General features: G+C 31.5%; 1 protein-coding gene across 1 annotated transcript in view; it reads right to left on the bottom strand.

Annotated features, from left to right (window-relative positions):
* Window positions 1–12,943: 12,943 nt before the first annotated feature.
* Window positions 12,944–22,445, bottom strand: part of LOC139521950 (mucin-19-like) — a 151,518-nt gene continuing 142,016 nt past the window's right edge. The window contains exons 114-118 of the mRNA XM_071315768.1: window positions 18,602–18,934; window positions 17,426–17,729; window positions 16,450–16,601; window positions 15,284–15,423; window positions 12,944–14,868 (exon numbers count right to left, since the gene is read on the bottom strand). Coding sequence (XP_071171869.1) covers window positions 14,542–14,868; window positions 15,284–15,423; window positions 16,450–16,601; window positions 17,426–17,729; window positions 18,602–18,934 — 1,256 coding nt within the window. The 3' untranslated portion in view covers window positions 12,944–14,541. The remainder of the gene's footprint in view (window positions 14,869–15,283; window positions 15,424–16,449; window positions 16,602–17,425; window positions 17,730–18,601; window positions 18,935–22,445) is intronic.

The following is a 22,445-nucleotide window of genomic DNA, read 5'->3' on the forward strand; positions in this document are numbered from 1 at the left end:
TTCGGGACGTTTATTAGTAGTTTTAATTAAAATATTTCCGGCAAATCTGTCTGTTTGTGCATAAATTGAAGGTGTACGGTTTCAATTGGTGTTAGTTTTGGTAACGTTAATTTGACGTTATTTTTCATGCATTGTATAAACATGATAAATAACGTCATACTTATTTCATTTCTCGCAGCTCACAGCATAATTGCACTTATATATTAGCGGTTTGCTTGACTTAATTGATACGTATAGAACCGAAATGCATAGTATTTCTTAAAGTGCAGTTAAATTAATACAGATCTAGAGAAATAATATTTTAAAATATAGTATCACCTTGGAAGTTTTTCTACTTTGATAGCTATCGTTTTCATGAAGCAAGGAGTGATTGAGTTGGGGTTATTTGGTGAAAATATGTGTCTTAATTTGTTCTTATATACCGTACTATATTTTCCCTAAATATTTCGTTTGTAATATTAAAAGTCTGTTTTATCTCTCTCATAAATTTGCAAAATTTCTTTGATTAAGGTTTGGTTATTTAAGATTGTTTATTGTTTTATAATATAGCGCTTCATCATTTTTTTTCATTTTTTTTTTATCTCATGCAATGATTCAATACGTCTACCCGGGCATAGACAACAAAATAGATACTTTACAAGCATTACCATTATAGTTGATCATAATTGTGTTTTGCGTTAAGATTTAAAGGTGATGTGTTCGTCAATGAGACAGCAACCCAACGCAAAAAATAACAAAAGACACTCTTGAGGGCAACACGCATACTTCAATAATAATCTATACTGCACAAAATTCCATAGACAATGGCAATTTCAAAATAAATTAAGAAAAAAATCAGCAACCTACCATTAACCAATTCTACCGCTAAATATAGATAACGAAAAACATTAACACATGACGTGCAAAAAAACCGACTCTGACTATGTTCCCGACTTGATACTGGTGTATTATGTATATACCAACCAGTAAATAAAAGAGAGGTGAATAATACCAGAGGGACATTCCAAATCATGAGTGAACTAAGGAAAATGGAAAAGCTTAAAATAAAAAATGTAATTAACCTCAGACAAACATTGCAGTCCTTTCAGAACTTGGGAGATATCCATTATAATTAGATTTGTTAAATCAAATATGTTTGTACTGGTATAGACTTGAGCACCCCATCTGATCTGTTAAGCAGAGTCTATAATGAATATAAATCTGGCAATAACTAGTCAAATAACACATTGTATTGTAATACCGGTATACTGGGTTAAAGTAAAAACTTGATATTAACATACCTAACAGCAAAAAACTTTAAAAAAAATCAAATTGCATTTGAAAAAATGTCTCCAGAAGAACTGTTTTCAGACATAGCTATACAAAAGAAATAATTATTCAAAAGATACCGAAAAACTCAGCACATATTCTGAATTCAAGTTGGTGGTTTTCAATTACGAAAGTTACTTAGATATGAATATTTTTAACAGCAGAAGAACTTTAAAAAATGGCACTGGCTACGGTTACATGGAAATGTAACAATAATAAAAATATTATTGTTACATTGCAGACTAATTGCCGGAATGCAAAGTTGGGTGAGGAACCGATTAATTACAAATGTAACAATAATTACTGAGGCTACGGTTACACTACGTTATTGTTACATGAAAAACAGCAATGTACGCTAGATTAATTAAACTTAAATCTTTTATAGTTGTATTGCTTCATTCTTTCATATGTACTAAACAATACTTGTAATTTAACGAAACTGAAACAATATCAAGACATACATTTCATACAGCTTTATAACTTGTCAAAAGCAAAGTTTGCTAACTGCTTAATACTAAGAAATTATGTATGTACACGTATCCGTGGAGGACGTAATTTCGTTCATCAAAAATGTGTCGGACTTTAAAAACAACTTACTGGATTTGTAGAAATTGTCATTGTAAATAAAAAATTACAGTAAATAAATTGTATGTTATAAATGTATGTAATAAATGTCCTCAACTTTTATTATTTAGTACATATTACTAGTCCCATCATACATTGCTTTTTTTCATGTAACAATAACGCAATGTAACCGTAGCCTCAATAATTATTGTTACATTCGTAATTAAACAGGTCCTTACCCAGCCATGCATTCCGGCATTTCGTCTCCAATGTAACAATAATATTTTATTATTGTTACATTTCCATGTAACTGTAGCCAGTGCCTTAAAAAATTTAGACTGAGAAATCACAGTTTGAGAATAAAAACTGGTAGAAATGAACGAAAACTAAATTTTGTCCATATAACATTGTTCACTTAACCAGATAGAAAACGAGCTGCATTTTGTTTGAGTGCCCTCTAAATAGCTCACCAAGAGTGCATTTCTTTCTAACCAAAATTTGGTAAACGTTGTGTGCCGTTTGTTATAGTTTCTTAAACGTTACAAAAGTAGAAACAAATGCATCGTTTAATCAGGCTTTACTGACCCTGCTTAATTCAAACACGCATGCACATGTTGTTGGTATTTGAACTTATAACGCGGGGGAAATAGCCTCCGTAGACTCAGATGTTATAGACACAGAAGACATCGATCCTCTATGCTCTCATGATTTTAATTTTATTAGCAGTTCTTCATCTTCATCAGATGAATGTATGAAGATAGTGACGATAAAGACTTTTTATTGAAAATAGCAACAATGAAAGGAAGGAGGTAGTATTTAAATTTGAGTTATTTTAAATATTTGTTATGAGTTATGGCAAGCAAGAACAGACATCTTTTTTAGTGTGAAAAATGTTTATATTACTGATTTAATGTTAAAGCCGGTTATATATAGATAGAAAGAAATGCATCGTTTATACTAACAAACAACGAATGACAAACGGTAGACGCATTTGCAGCGAGTGTATAGTTTGTCAAAGTTTATGCAAACTTTGCAAACATATGATAGAAAAAAAATGATGTAAACATGTCAGTGGCGGATCCAGAACTTTTCCTAAGGGGGGCCCGCTGACTGACCTAAAAGAGGGGGGCCCCGCTCCAGTCATGCTCCAATGATTCCCTATATAATCAACCAAATTGTTCCCTCGAAAGGGGGGCCCGAGCCCCCCAGCCCCCCCCCCCCCCCCCCCTGGATCCGCCTATGCATGTGCTCGGCCGCTGAACCGTTTGTATCGTTTGTGTTTAAAAGAAATGAGCCCCAAGATTAGAATTCCTACAAAATTTATTTCAAAAGTTTCAGAAACATGAGTTTAGAAAATTTCTTTGTCTGGAAAAAACGACTCTGGATAATGACAAATGTAAATTTAGTTTTTAATACAGGTTTTAGTTTGTACGGTACCACCTAAATAAACATTTCCAGGGCAGACAGGAAAAAAGAGACAATAGTTAAGAAAAACAAATAGAGTTATTCCTCTTTGTACGGGCTTCCTCTCTCTCCCATCATATATACACTCGGCATATTTCATTTTTCAGTATAGTGGAGTGACCAAGTCAACAAATTTTCAACTTATATGGACCACCATACCTGCAGACTAAAACATGACTTTTTGGATAGAGAAATGTTTATTCGTTAATTTTTTGCCTGGTCGTAGAATCGAAATATGGTGCATTTTTTTTAAATCAGGTCGAAGGTTTGTGATTGAGGTTTTTCTATTGATACTTTATTTCAAAAGAGGTTATAAAAAGTCTCCAAATAATATCTGAATTGTTACTATTAACACAAGAAATTAATTATGAAATAAACTATAGCACTTCATTTTCAACTAAATTTAAAAATAATAAACCACCAAAATCATTTTAAGGGGAATTCAGACTAGCAACAATAAGAAAATAAAAGAGGGAACAACAACCGACTCTCAATTCATTTTTTTTTTTACATCATGTGTACTTATACTTAAGATATATTAATTAATTTTACGACCTTTTAAATAAGAATCGAAATTAATTTGGTTTTTGCTTTGATGTATATTTATTGCCAGTCACAAATACTTCACAAGACAATTAATTCAAATGAGTTGAATGAAGGACTGAAGGTTCAACGTATATTATAGCTCTATATAGGCACTGTATAAGTTTTATGGTATTGTGCTTTACAAAAGCACACATGGACCCCTTATAAGGAGTGGTTGTTGGGTATTTTAACAAATAAAGGCAATACAACTTTCAAAAACCTGACATCGGTCATCGTCTTCATCGTCGTCTTCTTCCAACATTGCTAGGTGAGTTAAATAATTTTACAAGCATCAAACTTTACATGTGAACAAATATTGGTACACGCCAAATTATGTTTGTTGCAAACACAAGCTGTTCTTCCTTGCACCTAAAAACAATGTATTGAAGGAAATCTGCTGACATAACTCCCTCAAGATTCTGTCTACTTCATTATTTCAAAATTTGCCAAACTGGTCAGATATCTACGTACTTCAGAGTAAGATGCACAAAAAACAATGGAAATTTAGATTTTCAATCAGATTTTTAGAGCCAAACTCATGATGTACCAGTAATTGTAATGCCGAACCTAAGATAAAAAGAGGTAAACAATTTTTTGTTTAAAGCAAGTATGCATTCTGCTATTGCCAGGACCTTACGTAGTTTGTCGGTAGGAAGTTCAAAAGCTTTACCACAATCTTTTTATAGGCACGTAGTGGCAGTGGCTATTTGACCGGATCCGGCAAAATAGAAAAAATGCTATTTTGCCGGCACTGAATAAAACTGTCGATTGATGTGATTAGTAGAAAATAAAAAGGCTAAATAATAATTTAAAATCATTTTATACAATATCAAGCAAAAAAAGAAATAAAAAAATACACGGTGCAATAAATGAATAAAAATAAGATATTGAAGATGTTCATAAATAAATAATTCATAACTTTATAATATTAATTAAAAGCATGAAAACACATTTGTCAGTGTTTGTATATGTATATATACATTATTAAATATATTTTTTCTAAAATATTTATAAAAAAGGTTGATTTTCAAATCTGTGTAAAATCTATGGTTTAAATATCCTGCCATGTGATAAAAAAAAGTGCTATGCAAAACTACATCATAAAACAGATAATATTAAAAGTTGTTTGCCACGAATTTCAATTGGGCACATGATTTAACATTTGCATTTGTTACAACTTGACCTTTGGCAATTGTTTTAGTCTAGCACAAGATAAATGTTGCCACTCCAAACAGGAACTACACATTACACTGACTTTCTTTGAATCTACGCCATGTGTGCATATGTTACATATGTAAATAGGATTCTTTTTCTTCTCTTCAAATACGCTCTGAATAGCTTCCCATGTATCTTTTTGACAATATTATACTTTTTAATTGAATCGTTGTTTACAATTGAGTCCAAACAAGAGGCAGTTAAAAGTTCAGGTCTTGTTTTAACTTGTTCCTCGGTTATTAAAATCAAGTCATTGGACAAAAGTGAGGTCCCAGCCATGTCCTATCATTTCAACTATTAAAAATCAATATTTTTCAAAAAAAAGTAAACATATGACTGATTTACATCAAATAAATACCACAAGATGTAGTCTAAGAAATGTTTAAAGTTGTATTGTTTATTTGGGTATCATTCATGCTCATTTTAATTTTCTGACGAGGTGCAGAGGCGGATTTAGAGGCCCCCCCCCTTTTGGGGAAAAAATTGGTTGCTTATATAGAGAATCATTGAAGCGTGACTGGAGCGGGCCCCCTCTTAGGTCAGTCAGTGGGCCCCCACTTATGAAAATTTCTGGATCCGCCACTAAAATATTTCTTGAAAAGCTAGCTACTATAGTATGTATTCTAATCAAATTTAAATCGTTATATAAATCTGTTTTTGTGTTTAACCCATCAGATAAGGAAAATAAACCTCACGAAAATTATGGCCAAATAAACAATAAAACTGCAGACATTGATTATGGTATCTATTTCTATAAAAATTGCTCATAAAATTACTTGGTTTTATTTTTTTTTTAAATATCGATTTTGGTCGAAATGATAAGACATTTTTTGAGTGGAAACTTTTGTCCTATGAGTGTATATCCAAGTTGATAGTTAAAAGTTCAAGTGTTTATATAAGTAACAGTAACAAATTTTTTTTAAAATATAAATCTTAATTTTGATATTTAATCATTATTCTTACATTTTAATTTCAGTGAGATATAATTTAATCAGAGCCGGTAAAATAGCATTTTTTTCTATTTTGCCAGTGCCGGCTAAATAGCAAATTTGCTATTTTGCCGGTGCCGGTCAAATAGCCACTGCCCTTTTTATAAGCGTCAGAATAACGAGGAGGTCCTTTTGTATCAGTGTCTGAGTAGAAAGTTGATGAAACAGGGGTATGTCAAAGAACGTCTCGTTCTTTTTCTAAAAAAGTTCATCGGAAGGTACCAAGACCTTGTTGATAAATATTCCGTATCAACTTCTCAAATAATACACGATGGTCTTGATGTATAGATTCTTCGTACTGATGTTGTTTATCATCTTAACAACGTGTTTTATAGTTCTTTCATTTGTCTTTGTTATTAATATTACTTTTACTGTTAAATGGTTTCATGTGATATCCGTTTCACGTGGCTCGGTACTTATACATCTCGTCAATGTGTTTGTATTGGCTTTCATTTTTTTGTGGTTTGTTTTGTATTTGCGACTTTTTGTATTTCTTTTGTTCTTATAACGTGACTCTGTACTTTAAAAGATCCCGTCAGTATGATATTGTTCTATTATATGTCATTATGATATATTTCTATTATGAATTACAATATACGTTGAACCACAAACGTCAAAATCATTCAATAGCGTAGTGGTAGATCTATTAACTATTTTTGGATTCTTATAAATTCTATATATAACTTTTGGACTAGTTTAAATCTCGGTCTATTTCTTAAATTTATTCTTACATACTTTTGATTTTTTAACCCTGTATGCTAACATTCCCATGAAATTTTAAAATTGTTTGTACGCACATTGAACGACAAATTTATGTGACGTATAAAATTTTCTGACGTCAGACACTCAATAAATGTGTTCGTAGATAGTAGATGTTTTTGTGTTCTGTTAAATTGTTCCTTTTAAAATTGTTAAACGATGATGACTGATGTACCCATATTTTGACTATTATATTTATTGTGTCTGTTTATTTAACGCATCAATGTAAAAATATCGGAAATTGATGAGACTGTCATTACAAAAGTGAGAGGGTTAGGCAGCAACCATTTGATTTTCTGGGGGGGGCTATGGTTTTTTTTTCTGGACAAATTTTTTTTTTCACCTGTGGCGAAAAACAATCTATTTTTTTCGCGACAAGTCGAAAACAATTTTTTTCTTTCAATTTTAACATTACATATAGTGGCAGCTGAGGGTGAAACAAACAATTTTTTTTTCTCAGAATCAAAAACAAATTATTTTTTTCTCCAAAAACTGGAAACAAACTTTTTTTTCCAAAAAAAACCATAGCCCCCCCCAGAAAATCAAATGGTTGCTGCCTTAGCGCTATAGAACCAGGTTTAATCCACCATTTTCTACATTTGAAAATGCCTGTACCAAGTCAGGAATATGACAGTTCTTGTCCATTCGTTTTTGATGCGTTTTGTTATTTGATTTTGCCATGTGATTATGGACTTTCCCAATTGATCTTCCTCTAAGTTCAGTATTTTTGTGATTTTACTTTTTTGTAATGTTTGAAACCACTCCAAATCAGTATTTCTAATAAATGAACTTTGATGAGGATTTTTAACTTAGCATTATATTTGAATGAATATGATATGGACCTCCTCTTTGTCCATTTTCACTCAGTTTAACGAATGCGCCCTCTGTTTTATTTTAACGAAGTGGTTACAACGTTTTTAAATTTAGATTATACCGATAATTTCATCATTTTCCGAATAAAAATGTTATAAAACATTAAATTCGTAAAAATAAGCACCCTTTTCTTTCAATTTGTCACTCCACAAGTATACATGTATGTTAGAAACTTAGATTGCATGGCATGTTTGTGTGAATATTGTATGAGCTTTGTGATTTATGGTAATTTATATGCTCTATATGGGCCCTTTAATTAGGAATAAAGATATCGATAAGTCGAAAACAATCTGACACCCACAACGCCATGGCTAGCCTAAAACAAAAAAAGACCAACAGACAAACAATAATTCACAAAACACATACTAGTAATAGAAAACTAAAGACTGAGCAACAAAAACCCCACCAAAAACTGGGAGTGATTTCAGATGCTCCGGCAGGGTAAGCACATTCTTTTAGGCATGTGGCAACCGTCGTGTTGCTCATGTTAGTACGAACTCTGTAAAACGTCTTATACGGTAAATCACCTTTGGGAAAGGGGACATGATAGTCTTTGGGTACATATCTGCTATCTTCTGGAAAACGGATATTCCATAGCGATCAACCACCACATGATGGCGTCCGTAAAACTTACGAAGGTGATGATCTCAACTTCACCACTTGCAACTCTTGTCTTTACTTTATTATAGCTTCCTTGTGAGCAACCATCCTCTATCAAGGAACTTGTGATAGGAAATACAAGCCCTGGCATATCGTATCAACTGGGAGATATATACTCCGTATGCAGCCGCTGCTGGAATGTTGCTACATAGAAATAGAAAGTTTACAATTTGGAAGCTGAAATCATCTCATTTATCGTAAAGTTTGGTTTTCAATCTACCCTCGTGTAACTTTACAAATGTAAGTCAGGATATGAGACAGTTGTAACTTTATTATTTGTATCATTTATATCATCTATATAGCGGAAAGTAAAGTTAAAGGATAGTGTTAACTTTTTTCTTTCTTCCAAATAGTTCCTGTGTAAAGAAAGCCAGCCTCATGAATAAAGAAACAGTTCGACAAGAAGAGGAGCACCGTTTGTTCCCATGGGAATATCAATTGTTTGTTGAAAAAAAAAGACCTCCAAACGTAACAAATATGTTGTCAATCAAGAAATCAAGCACCTTGATAATGTCAGTTCCAGAGAACATTTTGTTTGTATCAGAGATTTTTTTTACATAGAAGGATTTATGCCGAATCTAACCATGCATTTAGATTTTTAATATTGGTCCCCTTTTCAAATTGGTCTACATTAAGGTCCAAAGGATCCAAAATAAAACTTAGTTCGATGTTAACAAAATTTGAATTCTTGTGGTTCTTTTATATGCTGAATCTAAACTTGTGTTTAGATTTTTTGATTATGGGTCCAGTTTTCAAGTTGGCCCAAATCGGGGTCCAGAATTAAACTTTGTTTGACTTCAACAAAAATTGAATATAAAGGAATCTTTGATATGCTGAATCTGAATTTGGATTTTTGATTTTTTTGGCCCTGTTATCAAATTGGTTCAAATTGAGGTCTCAAATTAAACTTTGTTTGATTTCATTAAAAATTGAATTCTTTGGGTTCTTTGTTATGCTGAATCTTAACATGTATTTAGACTTTTGTTAGTGCGCCCAGTTTTCAAGTTGGTCCAAATAGGGGTCCAATATTTAACTTTTGTTTGATTTTAATTTTTGGTCCCGTTTTCAAGTTGGTCTTAATTAAGGTCCAAATGGTCAAAAATTAAACTAAAGTTTGATTAAAACAAAAATTGAATTCTTGGCGTTCTTTGATATGCTGAATCTAAATGTGTATTTAATTTTTTTTATTATGGGTCCAGTTTTCAATCAGAACCAAATTGGGGTAAAAATTAAACTTTGCTTGATTTCAACAATAATTGAATATGCTGAATTTAACTGTGTATTAAGTTTTTGGATTTTAGGCCCCGATCTCGAATTGGTCCACATTGAGGTCCAAAGGGTCCAAAATTAAACTTTGTTTGATTACATCAAAAATTCAATTAAATGTATTTGGGTTCTTGATATGCCTAATCAAATCATGTATTTCGATTCTAAATTTTTGGTCCCGTTTTAAAATTTGTCTACATTTAGGTCCAAAGGGTCCAAAATTAAACTTAGTTTGATAACAACAATAATTGAATTCTTGGGGTTCTTTGATATGCTAAAACTAAACATGTATTCAGATTTTGGATTATGGGTCCAGTTTTCAAGTTGATCCAAATCGGGGTCCAAAATTAAATTTTGTTTGATTTCAACAAAAAATGAATATATTGGGTTCTTTGATATGCTGAATCTAACTGTGTATTTAAATTTCAATCTTTGGTCACATTTCCACTACATTAAGGTCCAAAATTAAACTAAATTTGATTTTAACCGAAAATGAATTCTTGGGGTTCTTTGATATGCTGAATCTAAACATGTATTTAGATATTTGATTATAGGACCATTTTTCAAATTGGTCCAAATCAGGGTCCAAAATTGAACTATGTTTGATTTCTTAAAAAAATGAATTGTTGGGGTTCTTTGATATGCTGAATCTAACCATGTATTTAGATTTTTGATATTGGACCATAAATGGTAAATGTCCAATTTAAAATTTTTAAGTTCTTAGACCACATTCATTCTGTGTCAGAAACCTGTGCCACATCAAATATTTAATCACAATTTAAATTCAGAGCTGTATCAAGCTTGAATGTTGTGTCCATACTTGTCCCAACTGTTCAGTGTTCTATCTCTGCGGTTGTAGCAAGCTGTGCCTGCAGAGCATTTATTTTTACATACAGAAAGTACCTTTTCCAAGTCAGGAATATGATACCTAGTTGTTTTCCATTCATTTGATGCGTTTGGGTATTTGATTTTTTTTTAATTTTCTTTGGGGTTCTTTTTTTTGTTGTTATTTTACTTTTTAAAATTAACTAAGTATGTATTGATATAAAGTTTGTGACACTCTACAGCCAGTCGATACTTGTATTTTTGCAATGAACAAGGACATGTTTTCCTAGGCTGTTTATGTCGTCTTTTAGAGAGGTTAAGCTAGCTTTTTAATTTTGTAAATTGATTAGGGAATTTTGTTTTGAATTTAATTTTTTTTTTTGTGATTTTACCTTTTATACTAAATTTAATAAACTCACATAGATTCATTCTTTATAGGGACAAATTACTAATCTAAGTATGGCCTTTTGGCCTGGCAATTTTTGTTTAGAAAAATACAAAAATTGGAAAAGGTTCAAGCATTAGCATTTCGTTTGGTTCATGATATGATGTAAATAACTCATTTACTTTGAAACTTGTGGAGGATTTGTTATTAGATGGTTCCTGTGAAATAGACAAAACTAGACAACAAATACTTAGATGGCCTTGGCAGAGGTAATCTTTGATTTTTGTTGGCAATTTTTTGAAAACCTTCTTGTTTGAAGACATTTACGGTGTATTCTTTTAATTTGTGGGTTTCAATTTTTCATGGATAAAGCAAAACTTGTATGTTCATGGATATTTAATTTTGTGGTTTCGCCAATGTCTGCATACAAGCGTATAGGAAATTTGTAATTCGTTGAACATTTTATTTTTATTTTATTTATTTTATATGGTTAACCCATACCCATGAAATCCATGAAAATTGGTATCCAACAAATATAAATGAATCCACAGTATAATATAACGCTGATCAGGTGGCAAACTTTAGTGGGAACAGTTACCTTTGAAAACTATGAAAAATCTTGGGTTGAAGTCATAAAACTTTGCTCAGTGCTCGAAACATGAAATCCAGCATTTTGATTGGTTGATTCTTGAGTCCGAGTACAAAAATCGTGCTCGAAAGTTTTATGACCGCAAGGCCAGATGTTAATATTCTCTGAAAAATACCTTGCCACTTGTAACAATACTAAACATTAGTGTTGTATTTTGAAAAAGGAAGGTGAAAGATCCCAAACCGATATTCAAACTCATAATTTGGAAAACAAACTGACAATGCCATGGCAAAAATAGAAAACAGCGTATAGGCAAACCAAAGAACACATAGAAAACAAGAGTGTAAAATGAGCCCCGCCAAAAAAACAGGTGATCTTTGGTGCTTTGAAGGGTAAGAGGAATCTGTTTTTCGGATGGCACCATTGTGTTGCTTATGTAAGTAAAATCTGGTGATAAGTCATATTTTTCAGGTCCATATTCAGGCAAAAGCGGCTGGGATTGTGGTTACAACAATTAGAACATATTTGTCATCATTTGAGAAACAAAAACTTAATAATAATCAACCAACATCTGGTTCAATAGATTGCTTGTATGCACAATTCTTCTTCAAGGAAATAATGAAAGTAAATGTATGCAGCCCCTACTTCATAAAACTTCAATGTTCAAAATTGGGACACTGAAATCATCTCTTTTGTTGTAAAATTTTGTTCTCAACCAACAATCACTGCCAATTTCTACATATAAGTCAAGATATGATGCATTCAACATGGTCACCAAACTTTGAATTATTTGGTGAGAGGGCATCATCTATATAGCTCAACCAAGGCTATAGAATAATGTGACCATGTTTCACAGTTTGATTCCAAATATATTTTCATCATAGTGTGGGAATATATTTCCATTCTCTAATTTGTGGTGGAATAACAAATTGAAGTTAGAAAGATATCAAAAGAATGGGGGCATCTGTATTGTAATGCAGTACAGCTCTTCTATAAAAGCATGCCAAGCAAACCTTTAAACATCTTGATTGCTTTGTTTTTTTGGATGTTAGAAACAACTGGTAGGTAGTCTGTTTAATATTCTGAAATTTGATTGGACAATAAACATTGAGTTCATTTCATGTCAATTTTTATTGTCCAATCAAATCCCAGTATATATAAAACAGACTGAATCTCCGCCTAACTTTTTTTGTGCAAATATCCAGCAGGGGCGGATCCAGCCATTTTAAAAAGGGGGGCGGTTCCAACTACATGTCCCCATTTAAATGCATTGATCGTCCAAAAAAAGGGGGGGTGTTCCGCGTCTGATCCAGGCAAACATAGCAAGCAAGTTGAACAAAGGTTTGCTTGGCATGCTTTTATAAAAGAGCTGTAAGCTTTCGTATTTTTTTACCAATGCTGTGTGACATAGTATTTTTCTACTTGTTTTAAAAAAGACTGATTCAATGACAAACAAAAATATGGGAAAAGATATTTATTTATCAACAAATTAAATGGTAACATACATGAAGAGACATTATAAAAGTGACAAATAGGAAAGACTTTGATTAATCTCTAAACCAATCATATTGCAATTATTTTAAATTCATGAGGGTATAGAGGTATTAGTGGTTTCAAAATCTAAAAGAAAAAAAAATCAGTAATATTAAATTTACACTATAATGAAAATATTTAACCTAGATACAATAAAATCTAATAAAAAAAACTAATTTAGAAATATTTCAGGAAGACCAAAGTCAGTGATACCAAAATTTTGATTAATTTTTACGATTTCTAATCTGTGAAAATGTCAACATTGTGCATATGAAAAGGGACAAGTATTGCACATTTTTATGCTTATTAATAACAATTAAAACAGAAACAGAAATAAAATATTGCCACCAAAATAAGATTATATACAAATACAAGAAATTCAAATAAGAAAATTAAAATGGCATCGAGAAATTAATCAAATCTGAATGCAATATAATATGAATAATGTACAATATAAAAATGTAAATTTGGACGGTTCAAAGGTCAATAAAGTAATGGAATGTATATTTCAAAATATACAGTATAATAAAGAGTAATCTCGGATAATAATGTAAAAAATATGATCAGTAAAATGATAAAAAAATTATAACTTTCAAATTTAAGCTTTGTAAGCATTTTTACCTGAAAATTGAACATGCCCTATCTATAATTTCTTATCAAAAAGAGACAAACAATAATAATTTAATTTAATTGAAAGCTTACATACAACTTACTGAAAAGTAAGGAATCTTGTCATAGTCTTTGTGGAATCTTTGTTATAACAATTCAAAAGATAGAATTACACAACTGATTTCATATGACAACAAAAACCACATCTTTATTCAGGGATAACTTGCATAATAAAAAAAAAGATGTAAAGTAATTTTTAAATTATTTAAGAATATATAACTGATCCTGACTAATTAACTTAATAAAATATACCTTAATAAGACTGCCATTACATAGGAATGGTGACGAATAAATATTTGAAAGATAAGGCACTCTCTTTTATGATTGTCAGAATTCTGGACGGAAATCAAGATTACTCTTATATCATGCAAGACAACATATAAAAATATTAAAAAATGGATGGAATTAACTACAATTTTATCACAGCTTCGCTTATTAGTATCTACTAAATTACGATAAATAACTCTAAATAAATATTTTTTAAAAAAGGTAATTTTCTTCTCATTATAAATAATGTCGTCACGATAATTGTTAATTAGAGCTTTTCAGATGATAAACTACAAGCATATTATATAATAAATTTATAAATGAGAAATTGTTAAATCCATGATAAATTGATAAAAAATATGTAAATTAACGTCATGTCTCACTGCAGCTTAATCATTAATTTTAATGTTATATTCTGAATCAATCAACTACATTGTCATGACTTCTAAATTACAAAACAGTGAAATGTTAAAATAGTGAAATTTAAAAAAAATTCACATATCTGTTCCATGGATATACATTATAACAAAACTTGTATGTATATAACAAACATAATGCATAGTTTGATGTCAATTCAGATGATGAGAAGTTTATTTCTTGGACTTCTTCCCAGATTTTGGTATTTTATCTTCATATCTTTCTGGTTCTATAGTCGATACAGTCTTCTGTTCCATTTTCTTTAAACATTCATCAATTTTTTCAGCGGTTTGTTTCTTTTGGATTTCAAGTTTAGATATTCTTTCTTTGTAAGTAGCCATTTTTTCAGCGGTATCACTAGATTGTTGTTTGCCTGACTTTCCATCAGACCCGGCTGACATCTCTTCTAGTGCTTTGGAACTGTCCTGCAGTTCTACAAGTTCTTTATTAATTGTGGTGAAATCTTCACACAGATTGTCATAGGCATCTTGTAATGATTCCTAAAAGGCAAAATAGTTTGTTTTTTAATGATAGAAGTTTATTCAAATCTGTTTACTTAAAGAAGTTTAATTGAATTTTTATGGAAATTGTATTTTCATGTATAAACTAGAGACGCAAAATCTCCCCCCTTTTATCAAGTACTTTTAAATACATAAATGCAATAAACTAAAATGATGTTATTAAATGTTAAACAAACATTAAACATCCTTTTTCTTAACATGAATACAAAAGCAGAACATCTGCATACCTTTCGTTTTTTTAACTCATGCTGGCACAAGGTGAGCTTTCATTCTTACAGCATTATTTTCAATCATAAATACCTCTTTTTAAAAAAAATCTCATGTTTTAATACAATGACTTCGCAAAAATACTAATAATATTGCAGTTCTCAAAGACATAGATATCAGTACTAACCTGAGTATCTGTTGGTTGTACTGGTTGTTCTGGTTCCTGGTCGGGATCTTGCCTGTTGACAAATGTCTGCCACAAGGCATGTCCTGTCATGTTAGCTGTTACAAAATTCATTGGTGGCTGTGGTACTGATGAAGCAGTATCTGAATAATAAATATTTATCAACTTGTTAAAGATGGAACTTTTTATTGGAATCAAAAGAGGGGCGAAAGATACCAGAGGAACAGTCAAGCTCATAAATCTAAAATAAACTGACAATGCCATGGCTTAAAATGAAAAAGACAAACAGAAAAATAAAAGTACAAAAGAAACAACATAGAAAACTAAAGACTGAGCCACATGAAGCCCACCAAAAACTGGGAGTGATCTCAGGTGCTCTGTAAGGGTAAGCAGATCCTTCTCCACATGTGGCACCCATCAACTTAATTTACAAATCTTTAAAAGTTCATTTGGTAAAGACTTTGGATGCATTTGGATGATATGATAATAGTTTAACTCGCGGCAAAATGTTCTTAAAAGAATTTTTACTATCATCGAAAAGTGTCCACATTCACATATATACTATTTTCCTCAAAAACAGAAAATCAGCTGGTTATTCTTGGACAATAATTGTTATACCTATGAACAGGAATAGAAATTTCATGCTATTATCATTAAATATCATGCAATTCTTCAACTTTACAACTATTTACAACTTACATGTGCTCTGAGAATGTGTTATGACCATTTCAATATTTCATACATTTCTCAGGAGTAGATGCAGTGTATGAAGAAATTCGGTGGGGTCATAATTTTTAATTATTGCAAAATTAGTCTAGAATGTATCAAGGCAATTATAAAAATTATGTTTGCAATTTTATGATAAAAAACTAAACTGTTCAATCAAAGTGTGGAGGTTTAATCTGCTTCTGCCATTTGAAAACTTTGAACGACACAAACAGCTAAATAACACAATGTTAACATTTCAAAAGTGAGTGTCTACCAACATGTTCTGATCAGTGGTGGATCCAGAAATTTTCATAAGTGGGGCCCACTGACTACCTAAGAGGGGACCCGCTCCAGTCATGCTTTAGTGATTCCCTATATAATCACCCAAATTTTCCCCAGAAAAGTAGGGGCTGGGGCCCCCTCTTAATACGCCTCTACTGATCTATGCTATTATGACATACCTGTAGTAGAGTATTTGTGACTGAGTTCTCCAAGACTGGCGTCTACTAATGGTGCAACTCCTTGAGACGTAGACTGTTTTAATTTGTCTTCTTCTTCACCCAACATGGATACAAGCTTACTGGATGCTGAGAAACTTGAGAATTTGGCTAATCTATAAATAAAAGATATCAGATTTAGAAAAAGTCAAGAATTAGCATATATATAACAAATACATAAAAAAATTATAAAAATTTCAATATAAAAATGTGCTTTAAGTCAGGTTTCTTCAAGAATCAAAATGGAAAAAAAGGAACATAAGTATGTCTATAAACTCTGCAGCAGAGTATTGCGCAAGAAACAAAAAAATATGATGGAATCTGAATTTTTAATTGAATTAATACAGGTTTTTTTATCTTCCTAAAGAATGACTAAATATTTGTTCGGTCAATCTTAAATTGCCTATGAGCTATAGTAGTCTTCTGATTTTATTTGTAAAACAAACTTTATTTGTGTTTTTTTGGGATAATTTTCATATCATTTCAAATAAAATTTTTTATTATCCTATGGTTATTTAACATTTATTTAAATGAATTAACTCATTCAAGATTATGCCCAATCCTTTCCAACAACAGCACAATATCATTATCAAACAGGACATGCAGAACTTTAACATTTTTTTTATCAATGAAATATTGTTTTCTATTACTGTGGATTCATTATTATTTGTTGGATACCAATTTTTCATGGATTTCATGGGTACTGGGAAACCATGGATTTAAGTGTACAACAAATAACAAATGTTCCATATAAATGTGTGCTGACTAATAGAAAACCACAAAATCTAATATCCTTGAAAATTGAAGTTTTACTAAATCCATGAAAATTGATACCCAAAATAAATGAATCCAAAGTTATAGGAATACAGTCAATTTTAAAAATATTTATGCTTTCTTGATGGCCGACTTTCCCGTCTGCTGGTATGAACTATGTAGTTACCTCTGTTGCATTCTTTCCTTGTTGAAGTGGACTCCTTCTGTATCTGTACCAGGAAGTAATTTAACATCCAACAAGTCTTCCACTACTTTCATTTTCTCATCTTCTGTGCGACAGTCTCCAAACATTGCCTGCAACAATTGGAGAGCTGCATGTTCTACACTTACTCCTGGATTCTTTTTGGCGAGAGTTTTGGAGATTCCAGATGATTGACGATATCGGGCAAAGAACAAGTCATCACAGACAACGGCCAGCGCTCTGTGATACTCTCTTAAGAAATCAGGATTGCTATCATCCCTCAAATCACCTGCAAACAAATTCATAAAAAAAAAGTTATATTGTATTTTGGCAGAGTTTAAGATTTGTGATATTAGTTTTTAGCCTGTATAAAAGGTTTTATTTTCCATACTACTGCTGATCAACATTAATTATTCTTATTGCAAAAATTAATCAAACAGATAGGCACTTTATCAAAATGTCCAACCTTGCAGTGTTTAATGATAATGGCAAGTAACCATGAATAGTACTCTTATTGATGTTACAGAAAGTTGCAAGTAAGTCTTCCTAGATATATAAGGATGTATGTGCATATAAATTAAAAGATATCAAATTCACTCTACTTTAGATGTAGTTGTTCTAGTTATAATTTGATCAACAATACGTGGCTAGTTAAGTGCATTCTCTGTACTTAGGTCAATAGCCCTTATGCTCCTCCAATTGAGGAACACAAAAGTTGTGTGTAAAACAAAAAGTCTATGTGTTGTGATATTGGATATGTTTACATTTTAAACAAGTGACTGAGCTTAACCATTTGTGTTGATTTGGAAAGTAAAGGATCATAGAATGAATGTGTAAAAACTATGGAGTTATCAAATATATTCAAAGTATTAAATTTTCAAAGAACTTATTGTGTGAAAAAAATGGATTTTTTACCATGAAGAGCTGCATCACAAAATCCTTTTTGGGGTATGCTAATTTACGTAAAAATGAATCACACTTCGTAGCCCGAAAAAAATTAACCACATACGTGAAAATGACTCAGCTTCGAAACGAGCCATCTGATGGCATCATACATATCCAAGTTTACGATACGGACAAAGCTACAGAAGAAAATGTTACCATTACCACCTATAGAGAAACAATTGCAATATTGCCCCAGTTCTTTCAAGATTCACTTACCTGCTTTAATGTGAGCCATAGTGTGGACCAGCACAACTATGAAATCACCAACAGTATCCAGTCTAGCTGTCCTGACGTACAGGATCCTGTTATTGGCATCAAAATGGAAGGAGTTCCTATACTGGTTTCTAGCCAGTTCACTATTTGGTGGAATTTTATTGGCGAGTAGGATAGTAACTGGCGCATGCCGACATCTTGAAGCAACAAGATCAGCTACGAAAGAACCAAATTTATACACTACAAATGTTCTAGCGTTAAGCTGATTTAAATCGACCGGCTGCAGCACATCATCGCTACCCCATTCTGTATCCTTATCTTCCTGGAAACCTTTACCTGCAATTATGTAAATATAATGTTAACTTTTTTAATTTAAAGTTCAAATTTAGAATAATGTTCCACAAGAAAATAACAGAAATAAAGATAAGCCCTTCAACAAAATGACACATATTACAGTGTCAGGTGAATGCAAAAAGGGACATTTATGATTAAAAAACATTTGACTGAATTGTTTTACATTTGTCTTTTCAGTGCCTTTTATAGCTGACTAAGTGGTATGGGTTTTGCTCCTTGTTGCAGGCCATATAGTGACCTATAGTTGTTAACTTCTTTGTCATTTGGTCTCTGGTGGAGAGTTGTCTCATTGGTAATCATACCACATCTTCTTATTCTGACATTTATCCATAAGATATTTGGTATTTTTGCTTGTAGTAAACTACTGGTTGACCATCTATTTTCTATTGTTTTCCTATAATTTTACCTTTTATGAAATTTCTGGAAATTTATATTAACTGTAAACTAAATTTTTAGATAAATCCTGATCCTTTAACAAAAGGTGAGATTTGCATGATACCTGGATTTTTTCCCAAGTGATATTATAGCAATATGACATCATTTTGTTGAGGGAGGAGTACCCAATCATTTACTGAAAAACATTCGAACATAGGTTGTCCTGTTATTTAAGGCGAAAAGCTCAAAATTATGATTTTTGAGGTTTTTTAGGGAAAATTGTATTTGAATTCTCCTGAAATAATAATGTATGCAAGTGACTATAAAAAATTTAAACTGAATAAAACATATTAAAATAATTGTGGTCCATTCATTAATAATAAATTTTAATTCAAAAGTTCATAAAAAAGTTATTAAAAACAAGATTTTTTTATTTTGCAGTCGTATAAAAACAGAAGTTAAAGAACGAAAACAAAAAATTCAGCATTTTTTTCATTTGTTTATTTATAGGAGCATAACTCAATAACTGTGAATATGACGCCACCAAAATTCAAACTTGATCTTTGTTTTATTGTAACTACTACACACCCGCGAAATCGCGGGTATTTCGAGTTATGGTTGAAAGTTTGTAGACTGTTGTAGGATGAATTCTTGTAAAAGATTTTATGTCTGGATTTTTTCAGGAGAATTTCGGAAAAAGTATCAAACTGAGTCATAGACACTTGGAGATAGAACAATTATTTTATGCCCTCTGCCTTTTTTCCAAAGTCCGTTATTTTTTTGCTTTCTGTTAAATTCCATGATTTTCGCGTTTCTGTATACTATATATAAGAGTCTATATATATATATCATAGGATTATAATCATAGTAAACATGCAGAATAACGCGAAAATAATTGTCCTGTCCCCAAATAATTATGAAAATTATGTTTAAAGAGGGGAGAAAAGGAGGTTACTGCACGAAAGAACGCAAAATAAAATTTCCATTTCAAGATGAACAAATGTAACTAAAAATTTCTTGCATGTTGATTTTTTTTATCGATTTCACAAAACACGGTGAATGACGAACCCTTTTCACGGCTGCATGTGGGGCAAAACACGTTGCACGAAAATGACCCTTTACCCCCTCTTTTAAAGTTTAAAATCGAGGTATAATAGAAGTGGATCTTACGATATAAAAACCACGATATGGACATCAATATATCATACGATTGGTTCTCAATGTTAAAACCGGTAGTCATGTCTGACTTAAAAGTCGGTCTGACGACGGAAACAGTATCCGGATGCCATTTTCTTCATTTTTCTCCCAAAATAACCTAAACTGAATAATCATAAGAATGGATGACAAATGCGACTATGCATGATGATTAATTTACTGGGGAAGGATGAGAAGCGACACACAAAATGAGGTCTTTTCGTTTAATAGAATAGATAAGCATTTTGTATGAGTTTCATAACATTTGGTTGAGGCAAACTTAGTAAGAGAACGTTAACTAAAATTAATTCTTCCATTTATAACAGGCATAACTCCAGAACGAAGTGACGCTAACAAATTTCAAACTTGATCTGTATTTTGTGATTAAAGGGAAACTTCGCAAAAAAATCAAAAATTGATATTATGTTCATTCTGTATAAAAATGTTCAAATTCATAGATATTAAAGTTTTATTCCGCTAGATAAGCGATCAACATCGATTTTAAATTTAGAGTATCAATTCTCCGAGATCCGCCATCTTGTCTTCTTTCCCGATGAATAAAAACGATATGTCTATAAACCACAAAGAAACAAAACTACAGTAACCGATGTAGTCGTAATTGTGTGTCGATATCTTGTCAATCGTACGGTTGTTTAATACGACTAACTAACTTGATACGGAAAATATTCTTACTTTTTTTAAATTACCATGGTCTGTTGTTTTTAAACTGTTGATATTGGAATTAGGTGAAAAGTCAAAGTTGAAATCATAAATAAGTGTTCCGTGAAAATTGTTTTCGAAAATCTAATTTGTTCATAATTCTTTAAAGTAATAAACTTTTTTCAAATATATTTTGATCTTCCCTTATCTGATCACCAGCATGGCTAAAGGTATTACTTCCAAAGGTATTGTGAGGGTGAGGTGACACGTCCAGGTATTCAAGCGATTTCCTGTCGGGCTTGCAAGTTCATGCATCGTTTCACTTCTGCAGGTATTGATCAGTGTACACGGCTGATAACTTATAACTTATAACTTTCCATTTTGAACTATCAGATGTATAATATACAACTCTGTCTTACTTGTCATTACTAAACTCATACGCTTGTTTATAAATAACATTTCTGGTGTAAAGAATATAATTCATAATATATAAATAATACCCAAAAAATAAGATTTGATGAAATTAAAATCTATTTAAATATTTTTTCCAAGAGTGAATTTGGGAAAATGTAATATATATAGTCATTGTCAATAGTGAAGGACAGATTGGAACAGACCAGAAATATTGATTTAAAAAAATGTACGCACTTGCCGACGATTCGTTTATACGACTGGATATAAAGTTACGGAACTATAGCGCAATTTAAAATATATACGTGTATACATTGAACATAAGAAAAAAACATATATTTTGAATAAATAGGGGTAAAAGTGTTGTAAATAGACTAGCCAACGTATGCCAACAGTATGTAATCATCGAATGTCGATAGACTACAGTTGTATACCAAAAGAAGAAGAGAACCAATTTGATTTAAATACAGGTCGATGTATAACTTTTGCTTTGGTTCATTGAAGCTGTGGACCTAGGAAAATCACAGATTTATATTTCAATAAGATTGTTCTCAAACAAAGGAAGGAATTCGTCATCACAATTGTTATATATGCCACTGAACGAACACTAATTATCCCCAGGGGATGTGAATATTTTGCTGGGAAACTTTTGAGTATCAAAGTTTCAAATTAATTTCGGGATTTATTTTCTTTCTTGGTATTCAATAACCGAAAAAAGAATAAATTACTTGTTCGCTAAATAGGGATATTCTTGTCAGATAAAAGAATTTTAGTTATATTTAAAAAATAGGGAAATATGACATTAAATTGGTTCTGTCTTTTTTTAAACATCGTTAAAACGATGTGTGTCTAA

This window comes from Mytilus edulis, chromosome 4, assembly GCF_963676685.1.
Source record: "Mytilus edulis chromosome 4, xbMytEdul2.2, whole genome shotgun sequence".
NCBI lineage: Eukaryota > Metazoa > Mollusca > Bivalvia > Mytilida > Mytilidae > Mytilus > Mytilus edulis.